This window comes from Homalodisca vitripennis, chromosome X (genome assembly GCF_021130785.1).
Source record: "Homalodisca vitripennis isolate AUS2020 chromosome X, UT_GWSS_2.1, whole genome shotgun sequence".
In the NCBI taxonomy this organism is placed as follows: domain Eukaryota; kingdom Metazoa; phylum Arthropoda; class Insecta; order Hemiptera; family Cicadellidae; genus Homalodisca; species Homalodisca vitripennis.
The window spans coordinates 83108494-83123776 of NC_060215.1; the positions used below are offsets into that span (position 1 = coordinate 83108494).

At 32.5% G+C, this 15283-nt stretch overlaps 1 protein-coding gene across 1 annotated transcript in view; it reads left to right on the forward strand.

Annotated features, from left to right (window-relative positions):
* Positions 1 to 15283, forward strand: part of LOC124369274 (cell division cycle-associated protein 7-like) — a 72828-nt gene that overhangs the window by 27229 nt on the left and 30316 nt on the right. Inside the window, exons 3-4 of the mRNA XM_046827187.1 lie at positions 4601 to 4658; positions 14489 to 14575. Of these exons, the coding sequence (XP_046683143.1) occupies positions 4601 to 4658; positions 14489 to 14575 (145 nt within the window). The remainder of the gene's footprint in view (positions 1 to 4600; positions 4659 to 14488; positions 14576 to 15283) is intronic.

The window sequence follows — 15283 nt, forward strand, 5'->3', positions numbered from 1 at the left end:
TTGGCACATGTGTTGGGGTATGAAGACCCCACCACTTCCGCACTCTAAAAGATGAGTTTGAGCGTTATCAATTACCAAAAGCACATTTCCAGTATCCCCAGTTTTCATGTGATGTTTTTAAATCTCTGGGATGAATTCACTGTCATACCACTCTATACATTTTTTTAGTATCCATCCACATGTTTTTTTGGTTTTTATAGATAAGCCGAAGTTTTTTATTCCTTTAATGTATTGTGGATTCATAGATTTTTGCTGCCAATGAGCAGCAAAGGTAGCCTATGTGCACCCGTGTTGTTTCCGCATACCATAGCTGTTATGCGGGACTTGCTTGCTTTAAATCCAGGTGCTGCCATTTCTTTTTTAGAAACAAGGGATTTGGTTGGCATTTTCTTTCAATATAACCCAGTTTCGTTTGCATTGTAGATGTTACTGTCCTTATATCCCTTGTCTACAAGGAAACAATTAAAAAATTCTTTGAACTTTGAAACTGCAGCAGCATCAGTGACAGCTGACAGTTTTCCCCCCTGAATGTCTATCTCTCTAATTTCATGTCTAGATTTAAATCGCTTCAGCCAACCATTGGAAGTTTTAAAATCGTTACTACCCCCTAGTTTGTTTTTCATTTCCAATGCTTTTTCGCAAATCAAAAGACCACTTATGAGTTGGCCTTGGCCTCTTACCTGCATAAACCATGTGTAAACTGCAGTGTCCAAGTCCTGATTTTCTGCTGTTTAATAGCTGTTTTCTAAGCAAGCTGCCATCTTCACTGCCTAGTACAAATGCAAACTTTTTGGTAGATTCACTGTTCTTTTTGATGTCAGTTATTGTTGAATTCCCAACGCCAAACTCCTGAGTCAATCTTGATCCACTTGCACCTTTTTTTAAATCAATATGAAATTTTAAGTTTGTCAGATAATCTGAGAAGAACACGTTGAAGTTTTGCCGACATTGCTAGAAGTTACACAGGTTAAAACAACACCGATTTCAATGGCACAAAGTGAGGCTAGGTGAACGTGGAACAGTACTGTACATAACAGTCGAAGAATGGTGGATTGTGTCGATCGCGCACAGCGCTACACTGCATGCATTCCTGCTGGCTGGTTCCCTTACTACTGTGTGCTTTTTTTGTTGATTTTCAACAATACAACCGATGCCAACGATGTGAAGGAACAAGTGGTAGGCATGCACAAGAGCTCACTACACCATCTAGGATGAGGCGACAATAAGAGCCTTCATAATCATAAAATACGATCCTAGTCGGATAGGGTTGACCAATCTTAAAATTTCAGCGGGATGTGGCTTTCGGTTAACCGACATTTCGGATAAACGACGCTCTACTGTATTCAGTGTCGCAGAAGCAATTTCAAATTTATAAAATTATTTAATTTGAAATAAACAATGTAGGTGAATGCTAAATATTCAATGCTGTTGCACAAGATTTCTGCATAAGGAAAACAAACAACTTACAAACATTATCACAGATACATTTTCTAAAAGTGCTATTTTTGTATTTAGTTCTGGCCACACATGTCTGTAAGAACACATAAGTTATTAGAACATTAATCTTATGCAATATCTGATGTTTTAATATCTACCTGCTATTTTGTATCTGTACTGATTGAACTGTATTAGAAGTTCCTTAATCAAGTCATTAAAAGGAATTCATGAATTCGGTTGTTAAATCATACAGAGTAAGTGAGTGATAATATTTATCAAACCAGGGCAAGTTGAGGGTTGGGCATTCCACTAAAGTGTTGAGAAATACATTTGTGTTGACTGTTACAAGGAGAGATGACCAGTTTTTAGATTACAAATGTGTACAATAATTTGCCAATGAGAAAATGTTTTAAAATGGGGCCATTGGGATATTTATTGTAAAGTTATAAGTAGACTGTCAGTTATTAGCTGTAAACTGCTCTGGTTAGGGAAGTGAACATTTTATGTACATAGTAGGATATCAACCAACAGTTTATACCAATTGTGAGTTTAATCGGAAACATTTCAAACTATAAGATACAATTATTTAAATCAGTTTTACATACTTATAGATTTTTCAGCCGGCTGTATTAGAGATTAAAACATTTTTATAAAATAATAGCATATTTGTATTCTCCCTTGATCATAATTATTTATTATTAATACTAGAAGCATTTATTTATTAGTAATTCTTTATAATCTTAATATTTTCCAGTCTGGCACGATGAATAATAAAATGCATTCTATTTAGCATGATTTTTGTGTGTAAATGAATAAACACCAGATGTTTATACATGGATATCAGGATTATATATGTATATATATATATATATATATATATATATATATATATATATATATATATATATATATATACATATACATATAGTTTAATGTAAAAAAATACACTGATGAGCTCTTTGATTTTAACTTTCCTAACCCAAAACGGTTTACAATTAATTTTTGCTGTAGAATAATAAGTTTCATTATTTGCAATGATTTAGTCATTAGAAGATTAATACTTACAGAGAGCCTTTTCACAACAAATGCTCTTCTGAGATTTTCTTCTGACTCCTAGCGGGCCGCCCCCCTGAGGAAGTAGCGGATCACTGAATATGTGATAAAATAGATTTTTATGTCCAGTAACTTTGTGTAAGGTTTTGTAGCTCTACTTTAAATATTAAGAAAAATATTTAACCAACCCGGGACTTTTTGGACACTCTGTACATATATGCGCATGAATTTCTACTTCTATCCCCTGGTAAAACACAATTAGTGAAGATGTTTACCAGTGAACAGGTATCTTTTTATGTTTCACAGTTCTCAAAGACAGTTACAATTCAAAATGTTTTCTGGATAATTCTATTGTAATCCTCTGAATGATTATATCAGTTGATGGTATCATCAGTTTGAAAAGACCAGATTTTTTTTGTAAACGGAAGAATATGGGATTACCAAATGACTGAAGAATGGTGGAAAGGTTTCATGCATAACCGTTCAAAAAATTGATTTCTTTTCTTTTATTAAAAAAAATTATTTAACCAAAATATTTACATATTTGCAATCCGCTTGAAACTGCAAAATCCATACAAGGCTTGTCTGCGGTCTTAAATAACATAGACTAGCACAATAAAAAATATAAAGTTAAGTCAAAAAACAGCACTGATTCTCAGTTTTAATGTTGATAACATAGACATAGTGATCACTTATTTTAGTCTACATGATATGTGATTGTACCTTGGTCCTCTTTGTTCTTAAGAATACATGGCTTTACATGTATGACTCAATTTTCCTGCACATACTTCTTCTACTGTAAGAATTTAAATCACATGCAGCCATCACACTTTTATACTCTTGAACCTGTTTATTTTTTGTGTCTTTGATCCATATTTATATCCCCTATTACAAGCGAATTTCCACTGATGTCATTGATAAATTTATCTAATTCTTTTATGAAACCTATTTCACTACTGGATGGTTGTCTGTAGACAGCAAAAATATTCATCTCACAATACTGCTCTTTTTCCACTAATTAAAATACTTTCAAAATTTCCACTGTTGGTTTTTAAATTCATTCACTATCAATTTTTCACTAGTAAATATAATGGAGTCATTGGTTAGTGATTTCAAGATATTTGTTTGGAGACTTTAATGGATATTCCGATTGATAAATCCTTATCATTTTCAGTTTCAAGCTCTACAGCCTATCAGTAGCGCATATAGAAAATTATTTTGGAGGGCTGACACACTGTGAGGTTTATGGGGCATAATATAACCCCTAAAACAAAGGCTTGGGGATCTTTCCTGTGAAAATTTGTTGGTCTTTAAGAATTCATATCTTATCACTTCCAAATTTATACATTCTGAAAACCCTACTAACAGTAGAATAAAACTGAAAGCTTATCACGTTTTAACTCTTAATCATTACAATACAAGGTTTAAAGCCAATTTTCAATATCCCATACATTGACTGTGCCTTGTAGAAAAAAACTACAATAAGTAGCCTTTAAAATATAAACATTTAATCAATTCAAACATATTTATAAGCTAACTAACAGATATTTTGTTGGACAAAATTGTTATAGTATTGATGAGTATTTGATGGATCCTGAATTTTAAAATTGTATTTTAGCATAGATTACATCAAGTTTGTTATGCTAGCTTGACCTCTTTTTTTATATATCATTATTACATTATATCATGACAATGAAAAAAAAAATGAAATGAAAATTCGTTTATTTAAACAGGCAAAGTTAGGGCCTCATGGCCCTTCCTTACACTTAACCTGTCTGAATAATAATTATTAATTTAATTAATATGACCAATATGACAATGTTACCTGTTTCTATAGCAATGCTATGTATAAACATTTATATAAAAATAAAAACTTATTCCGATTCTGAATTGATGCACAATTCATTTTTAACTTCTTCGTCACAGACCTTTTTGTATCCCTTCAGGTGTGGACCCCAGATTCCAGAAGCCGAGTCTGATAGTGTTATATTTCAGACGCAGCATTGGATGTATACACAGATTATTTTTAGTTGATTATTATTAACTGAATATTTGTTCTCATTGAAATTCTTTGAAGGGTTCACTCACCTAAATTTGTGCTTTCTTACAGAGTCGCCTTTTGTGCTTTGGGAGATGAAATCGACCCAACAGGCGTTTCAGTTACATGGGTAATACTCTCATTTTACTGTTACATTCTACTTTTAGTATAAACTGTATTATCTTATATAATGTTTTCTTATAGTAGGTTTTCTATACCACAATTTAAAAACTATGCAAATTCTAAATAAGTATTTGTTTATTGAAATACTGGGTGTCCCAAGAAGAGGTTTAAACGTTTGATTTTATATTACTTGCCCATGTATGCACTGAACATTTTCAAACTCTACACAATTCATTAAATAGGTCGTACAAATAGTCTGTGAAGATTTCAACTCTCTAGCAATTGTTAAAATAAAATGGTGTATTTTGAAAACCTATACTTAAAAAAACAGTATTTTTGGTTTTGTAAAATTATTTATTATGATTCTAGAAAAATAAAGCATTTCAATCAGAAAATTAAAATATAACCTATTAAAAAACCTACAATTATTCAAACTAATCCATCTACAATGACATAATAACAGCGCTTAACAATTTAATCGTAAGCTCTTAAATTCTACGTTATCCGGAGAAGTTCCTCTTCAATTGATTGTTTAATTCCTCATCATTATTGAAGCTACAAGTATAAAGTTGTTCCTTCAAGTAACCACATAGAAATCACACACAGTTAAATCTGGAGATCGGGGTGGTCAATCTAAAAACTCAATTCCACGACCAATCCAATGGCGATGAAGGTTGTCATTTAGTAATCGCTTGACAGGCATCATCTTGTCGGAAGATTGCTTGATCCATTTCTGGAAATGTAAAATGAGGCAAGACTTGTTCATTTAAAACCTGTTCATACCTATTCCCAGTCATTGTACTGTCTGAAATGTCGTAAGATAGCACCCCATTACAACTGACAGCTGCCCAAACAGTAATTAATTTTGATTTGAGTAGAGTCTGTTCAAGAATGTGTGGATTACCGGTGTTGTAATAATTACAATTATGCCTGACAACAGCACCATTGGGGTAGAAAGTGGACTCGTCTGAAAAAAACAATTTGAGTATGCCAATTGGGATCTAGCTCATGAAACTCAATACGAGAACAAAATTACACTCTCCTGTCCAGATCATCTTCAAGAAGATATGAACTAGGGGACTATTGTCAAATTTAATTTTGTTTTTCTTAATTATTCTCTGTACTGATGACTTTGGAACACCAGTTTCAAGTTCAACTTTCCTTACTGATTTCGGTTTACTTGAAGAGCAGAGCATTGATGCGCATACTGGTACTTCTCTTTCCTCCTTTGATCCTCTAGAGTACTTTTTTACGACACTTCCAGTTTCTACTTGGATTTTTCCACTTATTATTGCTTAGCTAGATTGCTAGGTGGTTCAACTCCTGGGTAGGCAACCTGAAATTGTCTAATTGCTTCTGTATGTTGCCAAAAGCAATATCCCACGCACAACAATTTACTTTTTGCTCAACATTAAAAGCCATTTCTCAAACTTCAGTATCAGTAAAACTGTAATGGAGGAGGCAATATTCTTCAATCAATCAGCTGTTATTTAAAACTGCAACGCAGTAATCAAATCAGGTAATTCAAGAAATGACTTTTTATAGGAAGCAAAATGGTAACATTTTGTATATGTCACCATTTTTTTACTATAATATTGTTAAGGAGCTTTAATTTTAACAGAATATTTTTAAAACCTACTTTATTGTAGGGGAGCCTGGGATGCTAAATTTGCAATGACTAAAGCGTCATGAGGGCCTATAGGATTGTGAAGATTAAGTCTTAAAACGAAAAAAGTTTATGTTAAGTTTTTTATTTCAGTGTGGGGGAAAGCGTGGACAAATTTTCAAAAATGTAAAAAAAAAACATTCACATGGAAATACTTCAGCGTGTCAGACATTCATAATGTATACGCGCTATGTCTTTCTGATAACCGAGCGATATTAATCTGACGAGTAATTAGTGGACGGTGGCCATAAAAAGGGATAGAAAAAAAAAGTTATTCGAGCGTGTCAGATATTTAGAGGGAATGTTAAGTAAACTCAAAAAAGTATCCTATTTAAATGGCTGACGATTTGGACGTGATCGAAAGTCATGACAGATTTGTGAAAATGTAAAAAAAAAAATGCGGTCTTGAAATACTCGAGCGTGTCAGATATTTATACGGGTGGTTCAATGTCCTGACCGTTCTAAATGATAATCTGAGAATAATGTGGAGGAATATTGTTCATCTGACCATTAAAAAAAAAAAAAAAATATTATTTATTGATGTACAAGTAAATTAAACAAATCAAACAAATAAATAAAAACATACTTCTACAAAAACACGTTATTGTGATCAGCTGAATTGGCATTATGGCGGCAGATGGTAGTGTGCGGATGGTGCGAGAGAGTGAAAGACAGAGAAAGAGTGAGAAGGAGAGAGAGGCACGGAGTGGGAAATATACAGTTCTCAGCAGCTGTACGCTCCACCCTTTATTTATGGTTTTAGCTACCTCACCCCATGAAAATGTCAGATTATATTTTTTCTGTAATCCTTAAAAGATTTCCTTCAAAATAAAAAAAAGTTCAATCGCGCTTGAGTATTTCGAGGTAACGTATTTTTTTCACCTTTGTGACTTGTCTATTTCCTTATACCACGCTTAAATTGTCAGATTATTGAAATCTACACTGTTATACATGTACTTAACTTACCTTGTATTTATCTGACGCGCAAGAGTTTTTCTGAGGATCGATATTTTATACTAGTCTGACGGTCTGCCCTCAACGCAGACCCCTATATTAAAGGTTCATATGTGCTAGGGGTACATCACAGGGTACGACATTTCTCCCCATATAATTTTCTGACGCGCTCTAGTAACGAGAAAAATCCCCGCTTGAGCTCCCCTACTATTATTAATTGTGTAGAGTTTGAACATGTTCAGTACATAAATGGGCAAGTAATATAAAATCAAACATTTAAATCTCTTCGTGGGACACTCTCTATATAATAATACAAAAATACATTAGAAATAAAAATTGCAACAATTTACCTTAAAATAATTAAAAACAAGATATTCATTTTAACTGTCAATTGTAAATGTTCTCTAACAGTAACATTATAAAACTGTTGTCTAGGTTAGTAGTAAGTTACCTTTTCTGCATTGTAGCCACTTGAAAACGAACATTTTAGTTTTTAAATTATGAATCTTAATATTGGTTCATGAATGATTAATAGAAGAATGTTACCTATCTAGTAATGATTCCTGTATTATTCAGTGTAAAATTAGTTATTACCACTTTCATGTCTTAAGTATATGTCTTGTGATTCTTTTGTTAAAAAAAACAATATACATTTCTGATTCTTCATGAACCTGTATATAACCTATTGTTATGCCAATAGCCCAACAGCGCAAGCCTATGTCTGATACTTTGATTTTGTTACTCATTAATGATAGCTATACATAATACTTCTAAACTCATGTCATGGTTAGGACAAGATATTAGTTTGCAAAAACTTATTCTTGTAAACACAAAGTTGATGTCTATTGTTATGTTCACATTATCTCAAATTCATCAATGTAACCACCATCATATCAAGGACTTTTGGTTATGATGAGATTGGTCATGGCAGTGGTGAGGGAGGTTCTGTTGTGACTAGATACAGGCGTCTTCCCTGAACATGGGTGTATCTCCAAACTAAATTATTGTAAAAGAATTATAAAAATCCTCTTTTTTTAAAAATTGCCAAAAAAAGTAATATCAAAATTCATCAGAAACAAACAACAAATGTGAGTCTTATTGACATGAGTTGGTCTGTATTGTAACTGAGAGATACTTAAAAAACAAAAAAATTATATTTCTTTGACTACGATACTTATTGTTTTAAATATTGTCTCAGAGAATAACAATTCTTTTTTCACACTATAGAAAAGCAACAGAACAGAACGGTTTACAATAGAAAGCACAGTCTAAATGTAAAACAATACATTCTTGTAACAATTTAAAAATTATTCCTACTACAAAAACAATTGGTGTAATCAAGACATGGGTATCACGAGAGCCTCGCAGAGACTGTAGAAAGTCTTTCCGATCAATTAAGCTTTTATATAACTTTTAAAACCTCTACATTTGGAAGTGAATTGTAGACCAAATTGTTTAGGACCAAAATACAAAATTGAGTTTTTGAAAAGGTTTAGTCTGAAATTAGATAATTTCTATGCCGTTTTTTATGATCATTATTTAAATGCGGAAAATGATTTTTATTTGAAAACCAAACATTATCGAATGAAAAATGAAAAGGGTGGCCAAGGTTAGGATCACACTAGATCAGAAACGTTCTCTACAGCTCTCATATCTGGTCTCATTTTCAGAGAGAGAACTGTACAGACCAGTTCAGTTGGCTGGGTTTGCCAGTGTGGAAATGATTTATAAAACTATGTATCGCATTTGGTGTTCCTAGTTGGATGATGATCTGTTGGTACCAGCTTTAAACTAGATCGGCAGAACTATAAAAATCATCCAACCTTCCTGTAAAATCCCAAAGAAGTTTTTCTCCAGAGCAAACAGTAATTAATAATAATAGCATGGTAAGCTATTACAAGCCCAAACAAAGCCTAAAACACACTGTATGCAAAGTCATGTAAATTTGAGCAAGTTACAACAGGTCTATGCAAGTCGTAACACTGATTAGTAAAATTTAAAAGTTAAATTGAATACTTTTACAGATTGTGCTAATCAAAAAGGGGTCAGACAAGCTCAAACAGACAAAACAAAAATTTAGAATTGGGATAAATTAATTTTAATAAATAATTACATTTTTACAAATCTAATGATATACACAGTTAAGTCAGAACTTAGCTTCAGCGGCCAACACACCAACCTCTTCCATTCCTCTTTCTGCAGCAGCAGGACAGTACACGGCAGACCTCATGTGAATTCTCTGCTTCTGTCACTCTCCTCTTCCCATCACCAGGCTCATCCTGCATTGTGGGGGGGTTTCTGCTCGTACTTGCCTCATTCTGCCTATCCTGGGTGCTTGTTGTACCTCCCTTTCAAATTTTACCCATTACAAAATAATAAATGAAATGAAATGAAACGTTTGAAATGAAACGTTTATTCTCTCTTCACAATCAATTAATTGTAACAAAACAACAACAATATTATACTTCTATACCTAGTGTTTGATCAAATAACGTGTTAACTAATTAGGGTGTGTTTTTCTATTATTGAAAACAAATGTTATAATAGAAATTATTAAACAAAACAGAAATATAAGCTGATGCAGAACTGCTGAGAGAATAAATACACACGCAAGAGAAGATAAACTCTTCTGATTTTGCGTGGGAGTTACCAGTATTTTATATTTTCAATTTGGAATTTTACTGTTGTCTCCTGTTAACCAAACACACACACACACACACACACACACACACACAAAACACACATATCCACACATCCAATATGAAAACAAGCTATCACATGTAATATCATTACTGTATCTTTTATCTGTCTTGAGGCAACTACTGTACATTTGAGGCAAAAATAATTTACGCAAAAGTAAATTTGTTTATAACTTTATTTTTTTAAATAGATTTTTTACTTATTCTTTAGAGGGATATATTATCTTACCTGTTTGGTTATTATATTATTGTTTAAGAAAAGTGTAGTTATTAACTAGTTTAATACAGCAAACAATTGTTCCAATTGATTAGTATCATGATTCAAGAGCCAATCCTTGACACGGATTTTTAAGGTATTCATTGTGGGTGAGTTTTTAATATAAACAGGTAAACTGTTGTAAAACTTGGGTCCGAGGTATATAAAAGACTTCTGTAGCAAAGAGCTATTAACTCTCGGTGGCCTGATCATGCCGATCTGCCTGGTAATATAACCTCCAAGAGTTGTTTGCAGATCAACAGTGACTCCTGGATTACCACTAATTTGGAAAAATAACCATAGCACTTTAAAAACATATAGATGCCGCAGTGGAAGCATTCTTAGCCTAAAAAACAATGGAAAAGCATGTTCACGTCTATTTTTCCGAAAAATAATTTTCGGATTTTTGAATACTTGTAATTTTCTTTAAATGTGATTTAAATGTACTGCCCCAGCATGACAGACCATAGTTTAATTTAGAATGAACAAATGCAAAATACATTTTTATTAATACATTGTCATGACAAAGTTGTCTAATAAAATAAAACTTTCTAAGAAATACAAGTAAATATGTTCTAATTGTTTTTATATGTACCTTCCAAAGAAGGTTTTCATCAATGTGGAGTCCCAAGTACTTCACAGTGTTGCCCTGAGTAAGGGTGACACAATCACATTGATTCTGTTGACAACTCAAATTATGGTACTTCAAAGGTTCATCATAATTGAGTTTGAGTTAATGAAAAATTTATATATAGTGATTTCTGAGCATTTAATGCAAGTCCATTGTTACTAAACCATAATCGAAGATAGTATAGATCTTGTTGTATATAATTCCATAGAAGTAGTTCAGTTGGGGCACTATAAGATAAAGCTGTATCATCAGCGAACCCAGTCAGTTTACCATAAAAGGGGCCTCTATAAAGATCATTAATAAAAATTAAAAATAATATGGGACCCAAAGCAGATCCTTGTGGCACACCGCACATAATTGTGCTAGTCGAGCTTTCATAGCCACCAATACAAACAAACTGTTTCCGCTCACGGAGGTATGATCTGAACCACTCATGAGCTACACCACGCACTCCCGCCCTATCCAGCTTTTTTAGTAACAGCTCATGGTTGACTGTGTCAAAGGCCTTGCTGATATCCAAAAACAAACCCGATGCTTTGGAACTTTTTGGATTATTCAAATTTAATTGAATTTGCTATATAAAATTTTGTAGAGCCATTTCAGTGTTCATTCTCTCTCTAAAACCAAATTGTGTTGAAGCTATAAAGTTATAATGGTCTAAAAATGGCATAAGTCTTGATTTAACGATTTTTTCTAATAATTTTGAGAAAACTGAAAGTAATGATATTGGCCTATAGTTTTCGATGGACGTACTTTGTCCTTTCTTAAACACAGGCACAATTTTGGCAATTTTTAGTTTTTCAGGAAACACCCCCTCACTCAAACTCTTATTAAAAATATATGTTAGAACTGGAACTATATGTGATGAGATATTTTTTACTATGAAACTAGAGATAGAATCAGCACCAGGCGCCTTATTTCCAGATATCGAGTTTATCAATTTTACTAATTCATTTTCTGCTACAGGAAGCCAGAAAATGGAATGAGGAGGCGAGTAAGTCCTGAACAACCTCTCATGATCAAGTCTTTGGTGCTCATTTGGTTGCTCAAGTGAGGCAGCTAGATCAATAGGTCCACTAATAAAAAATTTGTTAAATTCATCCACAATTTGTTGCTGATTACTCGTCAATTCATTGCCTATCTCTAGTGTTAATGTTTTGTCAACACATTTCATCGCTGGGACTAGACCACTCAATTTGTTAATTATATTCCACTGCTGACGTGGGTTATTTGAACATTTATCAAACAACCCCTCGTAATATCGCTTTTTAGCGTCTTTGATCCACTTTTCAATTTTCCTTCTAAAAATGTCAAATTTAATTTTTAATCGCTCATTGGTTGGCTGGCGTTTTAATAATTTAAGCAGTCTATCCCGATTAGCCATAGCTCTGAGAAGACCATTTGTCATCCATGGTTTCAATTTTTTAGATTTATTTACGTTGAATTTATTTTTTATCTCAATTTTAGAGAAGGCGATCGCCTCGTTTATAATATCAATAAACTTATTAAACGAGCTGTTTACATCACTGCTCATAAATACACTATCCCAAGATTCAAGCTCTAACAGATTGTTTAGCAGTTTCAAGTCAGTGGAATATCTACGCTTATTAAGCAAATTATTTTTTTCAGTATTGTCTACACATACAGACAGGCAGATAGTGCGATGATCCGTAATTAACGAGTCTATGACAGCTGGAATAGCCACGGTAGGCCGCTGAGTTCTAAACAGGACGTGATCTATACAGCTAGTGGTAGTGTCAGTAACCCTAGTATCGACGTCAATTAACTGCTCAAACCCGAAACTACTCACAATCTCTACATAGTTATCAATATGATTGTTATCAAGTTTAGTATTAATGTTCATATCTCCCAGACAAAAAAACATTACTTCCGCCTATTGCATCTAAACATATCTTAAAATGTTCTAAAAAATTAGATATTGACATTTCATGCCACCTATAGATTGCTAAGATAAAAAATGTATAATTATTACTAAGGGTAAAACTTGCCAACAACGAATCAGCTCCTCGCAAACTAACTTCTCGGCGCTGACATCTTATGTTAGATTTATAATAAACTATTATTCCGCCACATCTGTTTGTACTGCCAACAGCTATCATATTGTATCCGTCAAGTGAAAACACTGAGGCGTCATTCTCAGTGGATAGCCATGCTTCAGTCAATATAATGATATCAGGCTGGACAGTAAACCCATTGGCGACCGCCGCAAACAAATCAAAGTTCTTTCTTACACTTCTAATGTTCTGATGAAGCACGAATAAATTTTGTTGTTGATTAAAGTCGGCATTAAATGATTCTACACTAGAGTAAACTTTTGTTTTTTGAGACATGGCATTGAGGTAAGATTCAACGTTATTCTTATTTAAAAGGTTAATTGCTTGTCAATGTCAATACACTATCCCCTATCAACACTCAATTAATTACCTGCTAGTTAATAAATTTTCTCATCTCATGTTTGCTTATAAATTTAGAACTTCGCGCCTAATTTCTAAGATATCAAAATAATCATGACAAACAGTTAATAAAACACGGCCAATAAGAGATAATCGAGAAAATAACTAATGTGAATAAATTAAACTGAAACATTTACACAGAGCACCCAGACAATCAGACACAAAACATACCAGAAAAAAAAAAACAAGAATTCATACACATGAGACAACCAAGATGGTCATATATAATGGATAATTAGTTTGTTTTTGTATCCAATATGTTTTACCTTCTTTTAGCATTGTAAAAAATTTAAATCTGAATATTCCAGCTAATCTATTATTAATATTAAAGAAGTTGTGTTTTAATATCTGCCAACTCACATAATTTAGTCGTTATACAGATTTTATATTTCTCAGCATTTCTCTTACATAAATGAACAGATCCAACACTGTAACAAAACATGTATATTACAGTAATCTAAATATGTTGACGTACTTCAGTGGGTGATATAAAACTAACAAATAACAATTATGAGTATAGATTTCTAAACATTACTGATGAAAACTAACATTTACTACTGCCAGAATACTAAAAAAATGTAGTAACAGATCCTTCACACTCAAAAATAACAATACCAAAAGTTTAATCCATTTATCAATATATATTTACAATGGCTGTACATTTATTAAACACATACAGACAGACGCATATCTACACATGCGTATGAATGTGTCATATTCTGCCACACGTACCAGACTAGTATTAATTAAAAGGCTGAGATTAACTATTATAATGTTTTATATAATAATATTTTCTATATTTACTAATATTTTACTCTTGTAATAATACCAAAGATATGTTAGGCTATTACGATACCCAAAAGTAATAAACAGTTCCACTGGCATTTAACTTTTGCCTGAATATAAAATAAAACATTCATTCTTCGAAAAAGTTGACAAGGAAAATAAAATTTATAAAATAAACACCAAATTATTCCACCAAGAGTATTATAACTAATCAATCTATCACAATATACCCACGGATATTTTATTGTTTTATGGTTCCCATTATTAAATAAACTCTCCCACTGATACTTTACGTTTAACTGATTATAAAAACAAATATAAATTTCTTTAAAACAGTTAATATACTTACTGAATGCATTCAACTTTTTCAGGGTGAAGGGTATGGTGATGATGATGATGATGTTGTACTACAACACCATGCCAAAAGCATAGAAACTATTATCGATTCAGATGATGAGGTAATAAAGTGCATATTTATAAGTATATTCTTGTAATGGCATTAATTAAGTTGTGTATGTTTGTAAGTAGTGTATCATGTAAAAAAATGCTTTTATTTGGAAAACAATTTTGCTTTATACGTAAGGTTTTCTTTGATTTTCTCAATATGTTACTGTTAATAAGCAACATACATTGTTTGTGTAAAGTAATAAGACTGGATCTGATAATAAATTATCGACAAGGTGGCGTAAATGTCTAGTTTCCCTAGAAGAGAAATTTAAAGGCGTTATAGTTTAATTGAATAAAACACTTTTAGGCAAGAAAACAAATTCATTATATGAAATTTTTTACATATTACCTACAGTGTTATAGCAGTTGTTTGAAATGTCAACCTTGATTTTGTATACATTTATACAACAACTGAGAACAGAATAACAAATTTTCAGCAATAAAGGTTTATATCGTTATTAACAAGTTCAAATGCATTTCTAATTAGGTTTTGAGTTTGTCAAGATTTTACTTGGCTAAGCACAATAAACCAATTAGAATTTATCACCAACTCTGTGAAGCTTATGGGAACATTGTGATTATTGAAGGTGGAGTGTGTCGGTAGTGTATTAAGGTTTAAAAATGTGCGAACTAATGTGCTCGATGACGAATGAAGTGGACGGCCAAGTATTATGACCGATGAAATTATCTCTAAAGTTGGTGAGAAGATTTAAGAAGAC